Source organism: Vipera ursinii (genome assembly GCF_947247035.1).
Source record: "Vipera ursinii genome assembly, chromosome: 3".
NCBI lineage: Eukaryota > Metazoa > Chordata > Lepidosauria > Squamata > Viperidae > Vipera > Vipera ursinii.
In genome coordinates this window covers 92,019,846-92,038,755 of record NC_139516.1, presented here as the reverse complement: position 1 = coordinate 92,038,755, position 18,910 = coordinate 92,019,846, and the positions used below count along the sequence as shown (strand labels likewise).

The window sequence follows — 18,910 nt, the reverse complement described above, 5'->3', positions numbered from 1 at the left end:
GGCCGGATGCATCATAGGAAACCTGCACCCACCCCATTGCCGACAATGGCAAAAAAGTCGCGATACATCGCCACACGTCACATGAACTTGCAAATTTGACACCCCTGATTTAGACCATTCTATGTCAGCAGTCCATTCCGTGGCCAGCTGGATGCCTGTGGAATGCACGTGAGCTACATATGATTGCAATAATACTCTCCTGCTTGCGTTCCCTGTAAGGCTAAAAATCTATTTTTTTAAATAATTTTTTATTGAAGTTTATTTTTTATCGGTCAGACTAATATAACTTCATAATCACAACTTCTGCTCAATAAACAGATGGTAAGCAGGGCTAGAAGGGCCTTTGCATGACTTTGTCTTGTGCTCCAGGTTTGGCAGATCCTACTTACAGGCCCTTATGCCCTGGTCACCTCCAGACTGGACTACTGCAACACATTCCACATGGGGCTGCCCTTAGAAGAGCATTCAGAAGCTTTAGCTGGGACAAGAATACAGTGGCATGGGCAAGTTACGTATAATCCTAGAGTAATCATTGTTACAACTCTGCTCTGAGAGGTGCATTGGTTGTCAGTTTGCTTCCAGGTCCAATTCAATTTATCTTTTAAAGTCTTTCACAGCATGGGACTGGGACATCTGAGGGACAGCCTCTCCCCATCTGCATCAATCTACCCCATTAGATCTGGTAGAGTAGGTGTGTTATCATCACTTAGTGGGTCCCAGGATACATATTGTATCTAATGTAATATTCTTCTCCCCAGAATAGATCAGTTTCATTTCTTTTGATATTCCCAAAATTTCTCAAGATCGGGCTATGTTGTCAAGTCCCGGGGCTCCCAGGTAACCAGAGACTTGCTCAGATGGCTCCACTGTTGAGGCGGGCAATTTTATCCATTCTCTCCTGTGGTTTTATGATATTTATATGAATTTTTATATTTTGTTTTTTATATGTTGTTTTTTATCTGATTGTTGTGCACCACCCAGAGTTGTCTTCAGTTCCTCAGCCCATTTTCTATAAGCCCATCTATAAAACCTCATCTTTCCATGTTAATTAGTAAAAGTCCAATAAGGATTAGTAGAAATAACAATTTAAAAATTACAAACATGTTGCCTACTATACCCAATAAACAATTTCCCCTTTTCTTCAAATAATCACAGTCCTCCCCCCAAACCTCCACAATTAAACATTACCAGAAATAGAATCCATTATTTTAACCTTGATCAAATAAATTGACTATTCTTTTTTCTTTTCCCCAACAATCTAAGTTTCTCAAAGAAAACTCTAATGGCTGCGTTTTCCCATTCTCTTTGTCTCTTCTCTTAAAGGTCTTGTTATCTTTGTCTGGCTCCTTTTATAATTCCAGTGTGGTAACTCCAGCAAATCCATTATAATAAAATCATCCACATTGCTCTTTGGATTTATTATTTGTATATCTTTCTAAATTTTAAAATCTTCCATCAAATTTAATTTGTAAATCCATTATTTTCATCACTTTCTCATAGTTTAATTTTTATATCCGCCTGTAAGTCAGTTGCAGCTTCATTCAATAGGCCTTGTTCCTCTTCAAGAACTGATTTTACCTTAGAGTTCCTCTTCAAGAACTGATTTTACCTTAGAGTTAAATAATTCCAAAACTTCCCATAAACATTTCTTTTAAGGTGGCTATCTGGTGCCGGTTTCAAAGGATAAACAGGATTTTTCTACAAGAAAAGTATCCTTTCAATCAGCTCCAAAATCTTAAATCAAGATTTGATTTGGGCCCTTAATCAATTTAAAACTTTCTAAAAAATCAATAATCACCTTTTTATTGTGCACTCTGAAAAAAAGTTTTACAAAATTTTAAAGTTGTAATTTTCTTACTTAATGGATCTTTAACAAGCAGTAAAAGGAGGGAAAAAAGTAAACTCCAAAGTGATTCAAAAGATAAGCTTTGGTTTAATGTTAAATCCATAAAAGGCTATATTAATGTCGATGAGCCGTTTGCAACGGACCACAAAAGGCTTTTGCCATCTACTCACACACAAAAAAGCGGCTGGCCAGAGTATGTATGGGTGATATCAAGATTTCTTCTTGCTCTGGAAAATTTTTTGGCAGTCTGGATACAGCATCTGTTTTTAATTGAAATATACTCTGTTTCAAAAAGGCCATCTTGCAGTAATGCTGTGAATCTACAGTTGATGCAAGGCTGATGTAACATTTATCAAGATAAAAATCTGAGACATGATGTAGCTGAGAAATACTCCCATTGATGGAGTGGTTTATCAAATTTGGAGACTGCCCATCTCCCTAACAGAGTGAATTGATATTGATTAAGAGTAAAGCATATACTTAAATCGGTGGTTTGCCTGGAATATAACAGAACTTTAAAAAAAAAAACAATAGAGTGATAAAACTAAAACATCTTTATTCTAGAAACCTATTTATCAGAATCTGTAAAACAACAACATTTCATGGCATTTTAAGAGACTAGCAATACATTTGTGATGTTGTGAGGACTAAAACTAAAAGCATGAGATATTTAAAATGGTTATAATAATTAACAGTTTAAATTAAATTAACAATAAATATTAAAATGTCGGTGTTAGATCAAGATTTGAAGCTAAGCCTTCAGCCAATTGGGGGACCTACTACTAAACATGAAAACCTTCCGAACCTACTACTTCTTTTTGTTATTTCTCTAACTGAGTAAGTAGTGAAAAGGGGAAAGAAAAAGGAATGTAAAACTGCTTTCATTTCTGAAAAAAAAAATAGTGAGATTAGCAAAACAAATAAATAAAATTAACAGTTGAGGAATTAAATTAGAACCATTCAGAGAAAAGGGGTCACCAATGCATCTTAGCCAAATATTATCCACAATTAGAATTGGTACTGAATTATGTAAAATGTAAAACAAAATATAAATATTGGGACAAACATTTGTCAGTAATGGTATTAGTGTTGCTATGTAAAGAAAAGCCATGCTAACATAAGTTAACCTTTAAATTCTAGGATATACTTGTTAAATATATCAATGGAATATATTAGATTGGATAGTCACTTTCTATAGTTGGAAACAGTTCCAATTTCCATTGAGTCAGATTTTATCTTTACTTTATAAAAGCCTTTCTACGCATTATACAAGAATATATCAATATGCAAGAATCTAACTGGATCAGGCCAACAGCCCACAGAGTCCATCATCTTGTGGCCAACCAACTCCATTCAGGAAGGTTGCAAGCTTGTATATGTGGGCGATATCTTCTACTATTGTAGAGGCAGAGGAATGGCCTTGAGGAACAGGATGAAAAGATACTACCAAGGAGATAATCAGATAAAAGAGGCCTGGGCCAAGATTGTAAGGTAAGTAACCATTTTAGGGAAATCCCTCCTTAGTTCACATGAAGCTGAAGGGAAGGAAGTGCATTCAAGCCTGCAAGATTCTGTTACTAAAGCTTTACAATAAAAGTAGTAGTGACTTAGATGACATTAGTTTTATGGTCTGGTCTACTTTGAAGGGCTGATTACTATTGCAATCTAGCAGCTAGTAAGGTATATTGCCTTAAGGCTAGAGGCAGTAAATATCACCAAGAACCAAGCCAATGCTGTTCTTCCATGAGAACAGAATTACCCTATGCATTTATTAATTTACACCTGGAAGTAATAAATAAGTAATCCAATGACACATTTAATAACATTTTCTAAAAGCATACTAATATGAATTTTGCCTCCTATACGAATTCACTCTGGCAAAGTTACACTACAGTCTCAGATCTCACAGTATGTTGACTTTTAAAAAAGAATTACAATATAAGAATACTGGTTTTCTGTTCAAAATGCTAAACAAATATCTAGGTTTTTTCCCCCTCAAGTGGAGTTGAATCCAGGTTATTTATTTATACCCAGCAACAAAATTTTTAAAAAACACAGTAATTGAAAATTCTGTTATATGACACATGCTATATTTTGCAGACATATATTACAATTTCCAACTTCTGTGATGCTCTCCCTATCAGAAATAACTAATCCTGATTGCAAGGCAAGATGATCTCTTTACTGATCACAGGACCATTGTTCATACCATTGCAATAAATGTCAGTTCAGTTGCATTCTATACACCAACAGGGTAATTGCATTTTTAAACACAGGAATGTCATGCAGTATGTGCTATTGCTTGGTTTGCCTCATCTCTTCAGTTCCTGTGATGTCACCATAGGTATGTGATTGTATAAAATATAGATGTTGTGTCAGACTAAGGAACTTAGAAGGCAAAGAAAGGAAGGCCACAGCAACATTGGCCAGCAACATTTGTATTTTACTCTTTGTTATTTTTCTTTATTAGGGAAGGAAGTGGTTATATATACTGGCACCATTTTTCATTCCACTTCATGAATGCAAAGAAATGATAGTTCTGATATATATATGTCAAGTGACAATTAAAAACTTTCTGTTTGAACTTACTGTGCTGCATTACATATGTCATAGCTACCGGCTAGTAAAATGTAACTCTGGCTCAGGAAACAGGATGTTCATATATTACAACAAGAAAATGCAATTGACACACATGTCCATATTAATGACAATAAATAAAACCCTCTATTTCACAAGCATAAACCAGTGAGCACATACTGCAGTACCCACATAGTTAGCAACAATTTGCCAATTTCAAAAAACTTAGCAAGATTGGATGGAGATTCCAGGAAATATCTGAATTGAATGCTAGACTGGGAAGCTAAAATAAGTATTCAGGAAAAATGAAATGTCAAATTACTTTTCTTTTGTTGCCAATACAAATAAATGGAAGAGTTACTGAAGTTCTTAGGTGTCAAATTTGTAAACAGAGCATGCTATGAGTTCCCTATCACCATTACTCTATTAATTAAAAGTGAAAGGGTGATTTCAGGGACCTTCACTTATAGCAGGGATGTCAAACTGCCAGCTCATGGGCCAGATGCATCACGCAGAAGCCGCGCCCACCCCAGCTCCGGCAAGGGGAAAAAAGTTGCAAAACATCACAACATGTCACGTGATGCGGCGAGTTTGACACCGCTGACTTATAGGCAAATATTTTGGATATATATTTGTGTTAGTATTAGAAGTCATAGAAATCAAATTAGAAACATTAGAAATCGGAACTCTGTTATTAATTTCAAAAGTCCAAAGCATCATTTGTATGCCACCTAGATATCTAACAATGTACACCTTACATTCAGTGAGAGTTTTCAGAATCCGAGCTGTATAGTATATTGCTTAAGTCAGCTAAGGTTAATAGCTATTCTGGTGTGATAACTGTTCTTCTCTACCAATGGGATAAAACAAATAAGGCAAAAGACTTTCCCTTATTTTGTTTTGATAAGGAAACAAGTGGGTAAAAAGATCAGCTTTGAGTGTTGGACTTCACTTTTTAACTCTTTCCAGCAGGAGAAATTCTACCAAATTTCATAAGACATCCTACATCTGCCAGAGGACTATTCTGAGAGTTAATGAGATAATGCAATTATTTTTAGGTTTGTGTTGTTTAGAGAAATGTATGGAATTGTTTGCAATTATGCTAAAGAAACACAGGTGTGGTCATGGCTTCTGAAAACTAGAGCTTCATTTGTCAAGAAACCACAACCACTCCTCTAGGAAGCCCCACGGTGAAGTTTAACCCTTTGGAGGAAGACGATTCGTCTACATCCAAACATGACAAAAGATGCTCTGTGCAGCGTCAGAGCCGCTCACTTCATTATTACTTGACAGATTGATGCTTTCCCGTGAACTCAGCCCCTGGGGCTGTAAACAGGTCCGGGAAATAGAAGATTTATTTGAAGGGTTTGACTAAGATAGCTGGCTTGTTTCCCTAGGTCAGCGTTTCCCAACCTTAGGAACTTGAAGATGCGTGGACTTCAACTCCCAGAATTCCCCAGCCAGCATAGCTGGCTGGGGAATTCTGGGAGTTGAAGTCCACGCATCTTCAAGTTCCTAAGGTTGGGAAACGCTGACCTAGGTTCGCGGGTCTTCAAATCTGGGGGGGGGGGGAGAGAAGGAAGGGAATTGATTTTGCAACTTAAGCAGCGAGGCAGAAAAAGCAGCAACAGCCTTCGCCTACGACATTATTATTTCTCCCCAGCCCCGACCGCGCATTAGCATTGCTCGTAGCTTCGCGAAGACTTAACAGGTGAACGAGGCTCCGCCAAGACTCTTGGCAGCCACCTCCCGGCCAGGCTAAAACGGGAGTCGAAGCGTTTCGTACCTGGAGGACTCTCCGCTGAAGCTCCCGCCGTCCAGCAGCCGCACCTTGCAGAAGAGGATCCCGTTGACGAAAGGCACCGAGGAGAGGTCGTCCAGCTCCAGCTCCACGCGGAATTTGAACTTCTTTTTCTTCATCATCATGAAAGCCATGCGGGGGGCCAGGCGGGCAAAGGAGGCGCGCGCTCTTAAGCAGCAGTCGCCGCGAGGGCGAAGGGGAGCGCTTTCCCCCCTCCCCCACCTCCCCTCCCCGGACGTCCTCTTGTCTCCGCTTAACCCCCCGCCGCTTCCTCCATTACTACCCAGCCGTCGTTTCTTCGGCCCTTGTGACCAGGCAATGCAGGGGAGGAGCGGGAGGAAAAGCAGCAGGGGGCGGGTGGGCGAAGAGAGAGAGAGAGAGAGAGAGAGAGAAAGAGAGATAGAGAGAGAGGGAGGGAGAGAGAGGGAAGAAAACACGCCCGCCCGCGCGCTGTCTTCACCCAGGCAAGCGGGCGCGGGCGTTCTGCTACTACGACATGCGTCTTGCTGCGCCCGCCCCAACGAGCAAAGGAGACGCCGACCGCAAACCGCCCGCGTTCAAACCAGCCCGCCTCCTCCTCCTCCTCTCCCCCGGACGGGCTCTCTGGAGGGGAGGGACGGTCTTTTTCCCCCCCCCGAAGGCTTCTTCCCTACCCTCCTGCGGCGTCAGTCCGTTGAGTCACGAGGAAACCCCCCCCCCGAGTGACGGGAGCGCTCTCCCCTTTCTCGGGGTGGGCGCCCCTGCCGGCTCCAGGCGGCACCGAAGGTTCCTGGGGGTGAAGAAGGTGGCGCGGTCGGTCGGTCGGCCGGCCGGTCCGGCGCGCGCTAGGCAGCGAATCCCTGGGCAATGCCCCCGCCAGCTGCAGTAGGACCCCATAAGGATCTCGGCGGGTTTTTTTTAGGAGGAAAGACAAAAAAAAATAAATGGTGAGGCTCTTGGGGGTGGGGGACAGGCCCGCAACCCGGGTGTTGCAATGATGTCACTCATTTTCCTGACCAAACGGTGACCTGACAGATTTCAGAGGTACGAGAGAAACAAGGTTTCAACTATCTCTCCAACCAAGCGACAAGGCCTCCTCACGCCTTTGGCTGCAATCCTGCACTCCTTTCTTCCCGGAATATTATAAATTCCCTTGCATTTAGTGACCCCTTCCGAGTTTAGGATTGGTGCTTTTTTATGCTTTGTATATCGAGGTTTTTCCCTCCGTGCATTAATGATTTTTAATCTTTATTCACAATTCATTTAGAATAATCATTCCGGGTTCCATGTTCGGAGACAACTGGTGCAATTTAGAATTACTGTTCACTTAAAAATGCTAATTAAAAACTCCTGGCAAACCTGATCATGAGTATAAAAATGAACCTTCCTGTAAAATAATGTATCCTCAATATATTATCCTCTTTGCAACTGAGATGTATTTATCTTACTGTATATGATTCACAATTTGAAAAGGATTTTTAGCATGGTTTTATGACTCTTCCTGCTCTAAGATCTTGTTAGAAGTACTGAGTTGTTAATGCCTGAAAGACTATCAATCAAGAAGTGCCTTAAAATAGCCGGATGCTTAATACCGTAAGCAAAATACACTCAGCAAAAATTAGGACACATCATTTTAAGGCATCATCTCAGAGGAGACAAGTGGAAGAATGTTGTGTTTTGCACAGTTAAATGGGCCACTAATTACTTTTACAGAATCAGAATATTTCACTTTTTCTCTAAAACACTCGAGGCAATATTTTTATTCCCAGGCTCTGCCATTATATCTTTGGGCTAACCCAGGGGTAGGCAACCTCGGCTCTTTTATGACTCATGGACTTCAACTCCCAGAATTCCTGAGCCAGCCATGCTGACTCAGGAATTCTGGCAGTTGAAGTCCATGAGTCATAAAAGAGCAGAGGTTTGCCTACCCCTGGGCTAACCTTACAATGTAGATTTTGCTGGGAGAGAGTGACTGGCAGTGAATGGATCTGAAGGTTGCAAAAGTTTGAACCAAAACATGAAGGAATGTGACATTGGATCTCACAATAATAGCTCTGCTTATTGCACTAATGCCAAATTTAGTAATTCCTGGGGTGTATATTTTTAAGCATATAGTTATTGTATTATCAACACTTCATGTTAAAGAGATAAGGTTGTCTTTTTGCCAGGTTGTGTACATTTGAGTGGATATTTCTTATCCCTTGTGCCTGTTACCAGTAATTTACTCAGGAAGTTATAACAGGTTTGGACACACAAACACACTCTTATTGTTATGATGCTTTTCAAGTAAATAATTTGCACTCAGCAAATTATATATACATTTCTATATAGAGTTTCTTGCAGTTTCTTAACTGTCTCTTATTCATACAGGTGTTTCTCATTATAACAGATATGCCATTAGAAGCTTCATTACTTTCCTGTCTCAGGCTTATTTTTAACCCAAAGTGGAGGATTGAAAGAAGGAAAAATGACCTTTCCCTGAATTTCTGGATTGCAAAAATAACCAAGTAATCCTAGACTGAACCTCACCAAAAATATCGCCAAATAGAAGCTGTCATACTTGGGTCATGTCATGCAAGCTGATTCACTTGAAAAGTCAAATATATTGGGAGCAATCAGCAGAAAAAGGATAAGGGGGCGCCCTAGTACCTATTGGCTGGACACTATAAAACCGGTACTTTCCAAAGTACTTGGGGGACATCCAGTGGCTAAACCTGAAATTGCAATCTGACTTTCTCTCTAAAAAAACTTAAGAAAATATTTAAGAAAAACAAGATAAGAGTAACCTTGAACACCAGATGTGAAATTTCACTATGGAAGAGTTTCAAAAACAAATCCATGCTATGTGGGAAATATCTTACCAAACTTATCAGTTCCTTTCTACAGTTGGCGACAAAATAAGAGCTTTTGGAAAAGAATTAGAAGGCATCTCGATGAAACAAACTCAAACTCAAACTGTGACTACAATTAATATTTTATTGGGACAGAACTTAACAGAAGAAATTGAACAATCAAATACATTGGCAGAAGAATTAAATATTCAATGAATGCAGGTTTCTGAAGATTGTGAAGGAGAGAAGATGGAAGGAAGTTTATTTGGACCAGGACAATTGTGTCAAGAGGTGAAAATGAGAAGATTTGGTGCTGTTGGCAGATTCTTCAATCCTTCAAAGATGGAGACTGGGGGGCCACTTCAATATGATATAGTAATACAAGAATACTTTGATGACCCTGAGGCAAAGAAGCGTAAAATGACATGGCAAAGGAAGAAAGCAAGAGTAAGATTGAAGAAATATGAACATTTTAAAGAGGCCTGAAATAGATAATACCAAAATAGGATTGTATTGGGATTACGAGAGATTGTTTTGATGAGTAGATAAAAATACTGATTAACTAAAAATAAAAATAAAATAAAAATAAAATACAGATGTATGAATACTAACATTGAAATATTAAGTTCTTTAAATGATATGGGTTAAGATGTATATATGCTAAAATGATAGAATGTAACATACTTGGATGTAGAGACATGAGAGGATGTATTAAATGTTGAAATGGAAGAAATTTTGGTTAATTTTTAATATGTGGAAACTATAAATGAGAAACACAAATATATTGTCCTCTTTTCTCCTTGAAATTTATATTTTAATGACTACTATTCTAAATATTGTATGACTGATATGGATATGGAAATGAGATAAATAAGAACTGGATTACATTACTAGGTATTGGGAGAAAATTGTGTAAAGGGAAAGGAGGTTAGCAATATGAAAATGGGAAATCATAAACATTTAATTTCAATATCAACGTAAAATTAAAGCTAGAAAAATAGATAAGGTGTTTGATGGGGCTTCAGCCTGTTCAGAATCAAGCCGTGGAAGTGGTGGGAGAGCGTGTATATGTACGTGTGTGTTCATTTGTGAAAGCACATGAGCAAAACATCCCCTCTCCCCTCCCTCCGCTGCCTCCAGCGGTCAGCCGAGCTATAAAGGATGACATTGGGAAGACCATGGCGGATCTGAAGGATACAGTGCGAGAGAGGGGCATAGAGAGTGCTGATCCATAAAGTGGCCGAGGGTCAGACATGACTGAATGGCGGATGATGATGAATTTCTTGGAATGCTAGCACCTTGGTCAAGTTTTCCTTGCTACCTCTGGTCTGTCCTTTCCAGCATAGGATAGAGGAAATAGACAAGCAAGCAAAGGCATGAAACCTGTATTCTCAGTATTTAGGTAGGCGTTGACTTACAATCGGCTGTTTAGCAACCTGTCAAAGTTGCGGTGGAACCCAAAAGCTAGATACGATCTAGTTCTAACAGCTGGCTCTCCTTTTGGTCACATGATCATATTTTTGGAACTTGGTATCAGGCCTGCTTTTCCATCTGATGGCAGCATCCCATGGTCTTATGACTGATTTAAAGAATTTACTGGTTTTTGCTAAAAACGTGTTTACTTCCGGTTTCCGGCAAAACTGCCTCACAGCAAATCATGGTCTCACTTAATGAACACCACGCTTGTTTCATGACACTGTGTTTGCTTAATGACCACAACATTCATTTAATGACCACTGCAAAACAAAGTTATAAAAATCAGATGACCCACTTTTACAACTGTCATAACTTATGACTATAATTGGCAGGCTCAATTACAGTTATAAGTTGAGAACTACCCTATAATGCTGGATCTACAGTGTATGCCCGGGGTCGGCAATCTTAAACACTCAAAGAGCCACTTGGACCTGTTTCCCACAGAAAAGAAAACACTGGGAGCCACAAAATCCTTTTGACATCTAAAATAAAGATAACACTGCATATATCTTTTATCTTTATGCTATGTATAAAAAAACCTATAGTGTGTTGCATTTATGAAATCAATGAACTGCTACAAAGTAAACAAATTTTTATTTCTGCATGCAACAAAAACATTTTGAACTCCAAAAAGAGATGCTGGGTTGAAGGCTACTCTCAAATAAAATACTCAATGTCTATTTGAGTCCTCGTATTTATGAAACAAAAAGCCGGTGCAAACTATGAAAACTACAAATAGAAAAATAGAACAGAAAAAAATTGTGGGGTGGGGGAAAGAAAAGGACTGGAAAAAGAGGGGGGGGAAACCCTTTCTCCTTCATCCCAACAGGTGAAAACAATTTTAGTAATTTATCTACCATCTTTAAATACAGCATAATTATCCCCATACCTCATCTCTTAATTAAAAAAAATCAAAATATTTCATTAAACGTTCTTTGTCCTTCTTCCAGTAAGGACAACCACATATATTCATATTCTCTCCTCCCTCCCTCCCCCTCTCCCTCCCCCTCTGTCTTTCTCTCCCTCTCCATCCCTTCCTCCCTCTCCCTCCCTCCCTTTCCCTCTCTCCTCTTCCTCTTTCCCTCCCTCCCCCCTCTCCCTTTCTCCCTCTCTCCCTTCCTCCCTCTTTTTCTCTCCCTCCCTCCCCCTTTCTCCCTCTTCTTCCTTCTCCCTCCCTCCCTCCCCCCTCCCTCCCCCTCTTTCTCTTCCTCCCTCCCTTTCTCTCCCTCTTCCGATCTGTCTTTCTCTCTTTTGTCCTTACCTTGACGGTGCATCCTTTCAGTGGAAAAAGCAGATTCCGCTGCTTTACAGTGGGGCTTTTTTTTTTAGCAACGCTGCTCAGGTCTACGCATGATGTCCAGGAGGGAACCTAGGGAGACAAAGCCAATCGAGGCAGGAGGCAGCAAATTTCCCTTTCTGTCTGCCTCTCGCCGGCTCTGAGGATGTGGGGCCAACGGTAGCGCCGGCTGGGGATCACAGGGGCTGCACTCCCTCCCAGGCTTGTGGGAGGGCTGGCCCGCTCAGTGGAGGCTCCGGTGGGCCTCTCCCAGGGGGGATCATGGGGCTGCCCTGCATGGCTCCCCAGTCACATGCACCTCGGACAGGGCCAGCCTGGGAAAGGGACTTCCTGGCCGCACTTCTCCCAGGGGGCGGGCACCCAGGTGCAGGGCCAATCAGGAGCCCCGCGCGAGAGAGAAGGGAAGCGAAGCACGTGCCTCTCTTTGACTGTCTCTCTCTCTGCAAATGGCAGAGGAGGACTGGAGCCACAGTAGAAGGCTGAAAGAACCACATGCGGCTCCAGAGCCGCGGGTTGCCGACCTGTGGTATATGCCTACCAGCATCTCCCTTAATATCCTCCAAGCTAGGTGCACTACCTGATGTTACTTTTGTGGATTTCTTTTAGTTTAACACAAACTTAAACTTTCATTTTTAGTTCCACCTATAGTCCAGTGTTTTATTTAGAAGTGTGTCTACTTTTTCAGAAAAAAAGAGACAAAGATAAACTGTGTAGAGAGCATATTGAGTGGCTAGAATGGATCACAGAGAACAACTATTGTATATCAATCTGCCTTCAATGCTATTTTCCGCAATCTCCAAACAACTTTTTTTTAAAAAAGTAGTGAAAATATATTCTCAACATTCCAAATGTATAAAGCAAATGTATATTTTAAAAGAAATTATAAATTTATAAAGGTATTGTTCCCTTTTCATCCCAAATGGATTATTGTTATGCAGTCATCAAATAATTGGAAGTTAGAAAGGTTATTGAACTTTCATGTTTTTAAATACAACTTTTTAAGTATAACCTAATACAATATTTAGAATAATTTTATTCAGCAATAGATAAGTTTCCTTATACAGTGGACTTTTTCTATAGCCCAATGTTTTATCTCCCTCTGCTGGATTCATAGTGTAATTATTGAGAAGTTGGTAGCATTTAAAAGGGAAATTTGCTCAAACTTTTGCATTTCTGGGGCTTTAAATATTTTTAAATTTGTAATTATCTGATTTGTGGAGTCCTTAGTGCTTTCTGAATTTGTTGTTTGCTTGCAGACATTTCATTACTCATATATGAGTGAATGGAGAGGACTACCGGTATATAGGTTTGCACTGCAGTTGTTAGGTTAGTAACACGGTTGTTAAATGAATGTGGCTTCCCTGTTGACTCTGCTTGTCAGAAGGTTACAAAAGATGATCACGTGATCCCACAACATTGCAACCGTCTTTAATACATGCCAGTTGCCAAGTGTCTAAATTTTGATATCATGAGGATGCTACAATGATCGTAAGTTTGAAAAACAGTCACAAGTCACCTTTTTCAGTGCCACTGTAACTTCAAATGGTCACTAAACGATGACTATCTGTACTTACAAAGTAATAAAGATGGGATAAAAATCGAATCAATCAATAAAAATCTATACCATGTGTTGTCAGTAAACAAAGTAGCAAGCCACTTCATTAAATGGATAATGTTCACCACATTCAAATGACAATTCTCATTAATGCAAAATTGAAATTCAGGAAAATTATGCATAAATGAACATTTGCACATTATACAGATATTGTTCCTATATTTATCAATAGTGCAGAATCAGCATGGACTATATGATAACTGACTAACCCTAACCCTACATCCTAGGTTGGTCTTCGCTACTTTTTTTGTCCTTCAAGTGTAATCTCTAGCCAGCACTGTCATTAAAGAAATGCAATGAGTACTTGATAGGATTGTGGTTGTGGGGAAAATAGAGGAAGGAATGCTACATATATAGCCTTCAGATCTTAGTGGAAAGGTAGGATATAAATCTAACAAGTTAAAATGAAACATCAGTTTTGTAATTGTAATTATGCTTCTTGTTTTTATTGCTTGTCATCTACTACAACATAGGTTTTGTTGCCTGAAATTATATGTTTTGTGTGGGAACAACATGTAATTTCTGTATACCAAGCCTTTTATGAAAAGAATATGTCACCTATGGGGAGAATGTTGAAACTATAGGAATTTATCTCATTGTTAGAAAGCTGCTTCATGTAATAAGATAACCTTTTTGTCACTTTTTTCTGCGAACACACTGGCACACATTAAAAAAATTAAATTCTGATGCCCTCTCTCAAAAGAATACACACACACACACACACAAATCCTAGACTATTAGAACACATAGCAGAAAAAAACAGTTTTGAGAATTAACAAGGCTGTATGGTATAAGGCTATTACAGAATCTAATTGTTCTACTTCAGATACTGTGAATCCTCTTCCCAGAAGGTAAAAATTCAACCGAAGCAATCCAAAGCAACACAGACTTCAGAACAGCTTTATCAACAGTTCCTCTCTTACTAATTAACACCAAATCCAGTATGGACTGGGGGTCGTAAACCACTTGAGTATTACAATTCTGCTATCTTATTGCAGCTCCCATAGAATCACTCAAACTGGATGGCACTCTCCAAAACCCCAACACTCTTTGAGAGCTGAAGCAGCTGCAGCCAAGCAAGGCACCACCATTTTAGAAAATAAAGGTGCTATTTGTAATTATGCTGTTTGTTCTGTTCCTGATCAGATTTTGTTAATTTTATTGGTAGAAGTCAGCAATGGAAAATATCTTTGGGGAAATAAATTTTATCCTGGCCGCAGGTCTCTTGGCTATTGATGTTGCCTTAGAAACAGTACTTCCAGTTGATATAGTAACTAAGATGGCACTTAGAGGAAAATCTCCCACTGCAGCTCACATTCTGTTTCAACCTATAATGCAAATAAATTTTTGAGATCTTTACTTTGAAACCAAATTCTTCACTTAATCATGGAATTATAACAGATATTTGCCTGGGGTCAAATTTTGAAATACTGTTTTCATCATATCATCATTAAAAATGCTTTAAAATACCCAAAGCAGACAGTCCAACAGAGTTAGGAACCCTAAAACGGAGTGTGGTTAAGAACAGGTAGAACTTTTATTATTTATTTTTATTTATTAAGTTTATTTGCCGCCCATCTCACCATGAGGAGAGTCTGGTCAGCTTAGATCATTGAAACAATAAAACCATAAAATACACATATATATTTAAGTACAATAAGATACAGATTATGATTAAAAGATGGGGAGGGAGAGCATAGAATGTATGGGGGAAAGTGGTTTCAGCTGTAGGTCCATCAACCATCTCCAGCGTAATAACTCCTCCATTGGAGTCCCAAGCCCACTGGCAGAACCAAGTCTTCAGGCTTTTGCAGAAGATCCGGAGGGTGAGAGCCAATCTCACCTCTGTCTCTGTCTCTCTCTCTCTCTCGGTGTGTGTGTGTGTGTGTATGTGTGTAAGATATTCCAGGGAGCAGAAGCCATGGCAGAGAAGGCTCTTCTGGACCCTACCAGCCAGAATTCCATGACCAAACTTGAACTTGCAAAAAACAAAACAAAACATTGCAGTGCAGATATTTCTTTGGGGGGTTCCAGATAACTATGTTTTTTCAGGATTTTTCATTCCATTCCTCGTCCTTTGTTTTGCATCTTCCTTTTATCAGTCAAACAATAATCCATCCCAAATGAGGATCCCCTTCTTTGATTTTCTTTGCTTTCCTTTAGGGCAGAGCTGGGCAACTTTTTTTGTGGCTGAGGATCACTCTTGGTAATCTTTAAGCCACTCTTTTAAGGCATGGTGCAAAATGATCGGCTCCATAGGAGAAGATCCAGGGGTTTCTCTAGGTTTCCTAGTGTTGAAGGAAAAGTCTTCATGATGGTTCAGTCCAAGCTGGGAATAAACAACATGGTGACTGCTTTAGAAAGAAGGTTGCAGTTTATTGAAGAGGAGAGCCAGACAGAAAGATGGCTCTGGAAGAAAAGAGAGTGAGCACATGTAGGGAGTGGGTTTTTATACCCTCTGGAGCCTTTTGTTTAGAGTTGTTCCTGTGGCATGAACTTTGACCTGAGTCTAAGTGTACCTTTCTGGCATTATGATGGTGGTGGGTTAATCCTATTAAGTCCCAAAGCTCATATCCTGCTTCCTGTGGCTATGGCTCATGACTCTTAGATTTTGGTGTGAGGGATTGTTGATTTGGGGGAGCTTTCATCCTAATCCCAGCTTCCAGACTCCAGTCTTTCTTACAAGATTATGACATCTGCATTTCTGCAGACTTGGTTTCTGTTTGGGACAGAGAGACTTGGGGAGGGTGAGGGTTGGTTTCTATATTCTGCCTTTTAAATATTTCCAAGAATATTTCTTTCTCTGGGGGGTGGGGGCTGACTTCCCACACCAGTTTTTAAATAGAGGTTTTCTATTCCAAAATGCTGCTTGCAGGTTTCTCACCTAAAGATTACATGGTTGCTGCTGTGGAGAAAATATGAAGCAAAAGTATTAAATATGTTTCCTGCCTTGAGTTGACCAATATATGCATATAAACACAAAAGGTGGGATAAAAAGCTAATCATTATCAACTGTTAGTAAATCCTAGGTTATTTAAAAGATTCAGAAAGGAAAAGGCAAGCAGAGATGAACTTTTAAGAAACTGGCATATTAATTTACATTAAATTTTCCTGTGGGACCTCTGGGTCTCCCTATCTATATATATTAAATAATGACCATGTTATCAATAGGTTATACACATGAATGCAATCTTTGGTTACCAATTTGTTTAGAGCTATGAATTGCTGTAAGAAAACAAGCTAAACTTAAATCCATATAAAATAAAGAAGCTGTTGGTAAGTAGGAAGCTGGAGTTCATGGTGTGCTGGATGGGGTCTCCTCTTGAATGAGCAGAGGCTCGATCCTTAGTTGTCATTGGGTTTGCAGTGATGGGTGTGATAAGGAGTGCACTTGCAGAGTTACAACTCCTTCACCAGTTGCAGTCTTTTCTCACCCAGTCAGATTGGGCAAATTATGGAAGCTGTTTAACCATTAATGTTAACCTTTTCTTAGTATTAACTACATCATTTTGAATTGGTTTATTAACCATAGTTTTATCATTTTGGGGTTGGATAGTTTGCAATTATCTGTCCCCTCAAGTTTTCCTAGGAATTCCTTCAGAGTAGCCAAGTATAGGAAATGGATTTTCCTGTTAAATATATATTATCACAAAGCTTTTCCTGCTGTAATGTATTCATTTTGCAAAGAATCTACTCCTACTGGACAGGACATGTGTTCTGCTCAATCCCTTTTTCAAGTAGTTGTTACTCTCCAAATGTAGGTAAGGAGATAGCTGTGATAATTGTATGTGTGTAAGACATGTTAGAGACAAAAATAGTCACAAATTGAAATCCACTCTGTTTGAGTTACAAATAGAAAAGAAGTTTATTAGACTTCACAATGAAGTCTAAAAAGTAACAGTTTGCAAAGCATGGTGGATTCAGGAAGGCCAACAATGTAGCCAAACACTGAACCACACCCCAAATTCCAAAATCACATATTATTATACATCCTATCCCAACGCCCCATTCTCTCCCCCATGGCCCCATTGGCTTAGGCTTTGGAGGTTACAATCTATCAGAAGCGCCTAAACAGAATATATTATCTCTGCCCCTGTTTGCTTACATTACTAATAAGATCCCTCCCCTACTATCAATTCTAGAGGAGAGATGTCTCCCATCTTCTACACCTGCCAGGGGTACCAGGCACCAGAAGGTACTTAAAAACAATTCCTAGATGGTGACTCACACTGGGCCCCATGGTAACTCCTGTTTTCCCCCTCCTCCACTTGAGGCCTGTATTTTTCCCCATATACTCAAAGCATCTACTCAGGCAATTGGTTATAAAATGATTATTATTATAAAATATAAAATACAATTACATGATAATACTAAAAGCATATATATTTTTATTTTTAAATTTCCTCACTACTTCCAGTTACTTTCCACATACACATGTGAAGATATCTATGTAAGGATTGATAAAACTGCATTTTGGACTCTCCCTGTAACCTTAGATCACTTTACGATTACACCTCTTTTAATCATAGTTAAAGAACCTCCTTAATCTCTTCCGTTAAAGATTTCAATAGGATTACTCCTGCTACCGAAAATAGCCGTTTACAATAAATACCATTCAACAGGACTAGTTTCGGCGTGTTACATATCTGCCTGTCATTCAGCCTTTCTTAATCTCGGATCTCCAGATGTTCTTGCGCTACGCAAGTGTCCTCAGTGTATGGCCAAAAAAAAGAAAAAAAAGACAAACAACAGGCAGAGCTTGGTTCGTCTCGCTGCGGCCACCATCTTGACTTTTTTGACCATGCCCTCCGGACAGCCTGGAAAACTTGCGTTATACTCGATAAACAAGATCTATCGCAACCCAGCAGATGTGGGGACGCCAGCTCGATACAAAGGAAGGCTCAGTCTAAGTCATTTTAGGCACGTTCCAAATTCCAGACCTAAAAACTCAGCGGAAGCCAAATGTCAAAAAGATTCAGCCTTACAACGGTGTAAACACGAAAGCGAAGCAAGCTGCTTAAACTGGAAGCGGCGCTCGCTTTAAGGCGATTGTTTCCATGGGAATCAGCACGAGTCTAATTGGACCCGCGTCTCCATGGCCAGTCCCTGGGTAAGATGCCACCATTGCGGCATCTCTCCTTGGCGGCAAAATCTTCCGGAGATTCCCAGGGATTTACCTCTACGCGAACACGCCAGAGATTCGGGCATTAAAAAGAGAGAGAGAAAGAAAAACACACACACACACACACAGAGTGGCGCAACTGTGCGTGTACAGTTGCAAATACTATAGTAAAAACTGTAGCGGGCTTCCCGGGCTAAAATTGCCTATCCCCGACTGCGTGATTTGCTTTCCTACAAACTCTGCTCCCTTATGTACTTACTGTACGTAGGGAGGAGGCCAAAGGAACCAAGCCCCTCCTATGTCGCGAGTGAGTAAACCAGCGGAGAATCCAGTGAGGAGAAACCAGCTCTTCCCCTTCCTGCTCCC

General features: G+C 39.9%; 1 protein-coding gene across 1 annotated transcript in view; it reads right to left on the bottom strand.

The window, feature by feature from the left end:
• EEIG2 (EEIG family member 2) overlaps window positions 1-7,115 on the bottom strand; it is a 33,803-nt gene extending 26,688 nt beyond the window's left edge. The window contains exon 1 of the mRNA XM_083358881.1: window positions 6,210-7,115. Coding sequence (XP_083215007.1) covers window positions 6,210-6,358 — 149 coding nt within the window. The 5' untranslated portion in view covers window positions 6,359-7,115. The remainder of the gene's footprint in view (window positions 1-6,209) is intronic.
• Between the last annotated feature and the right edge of the window lie 11,795 nt (window positions 7,116-18,910).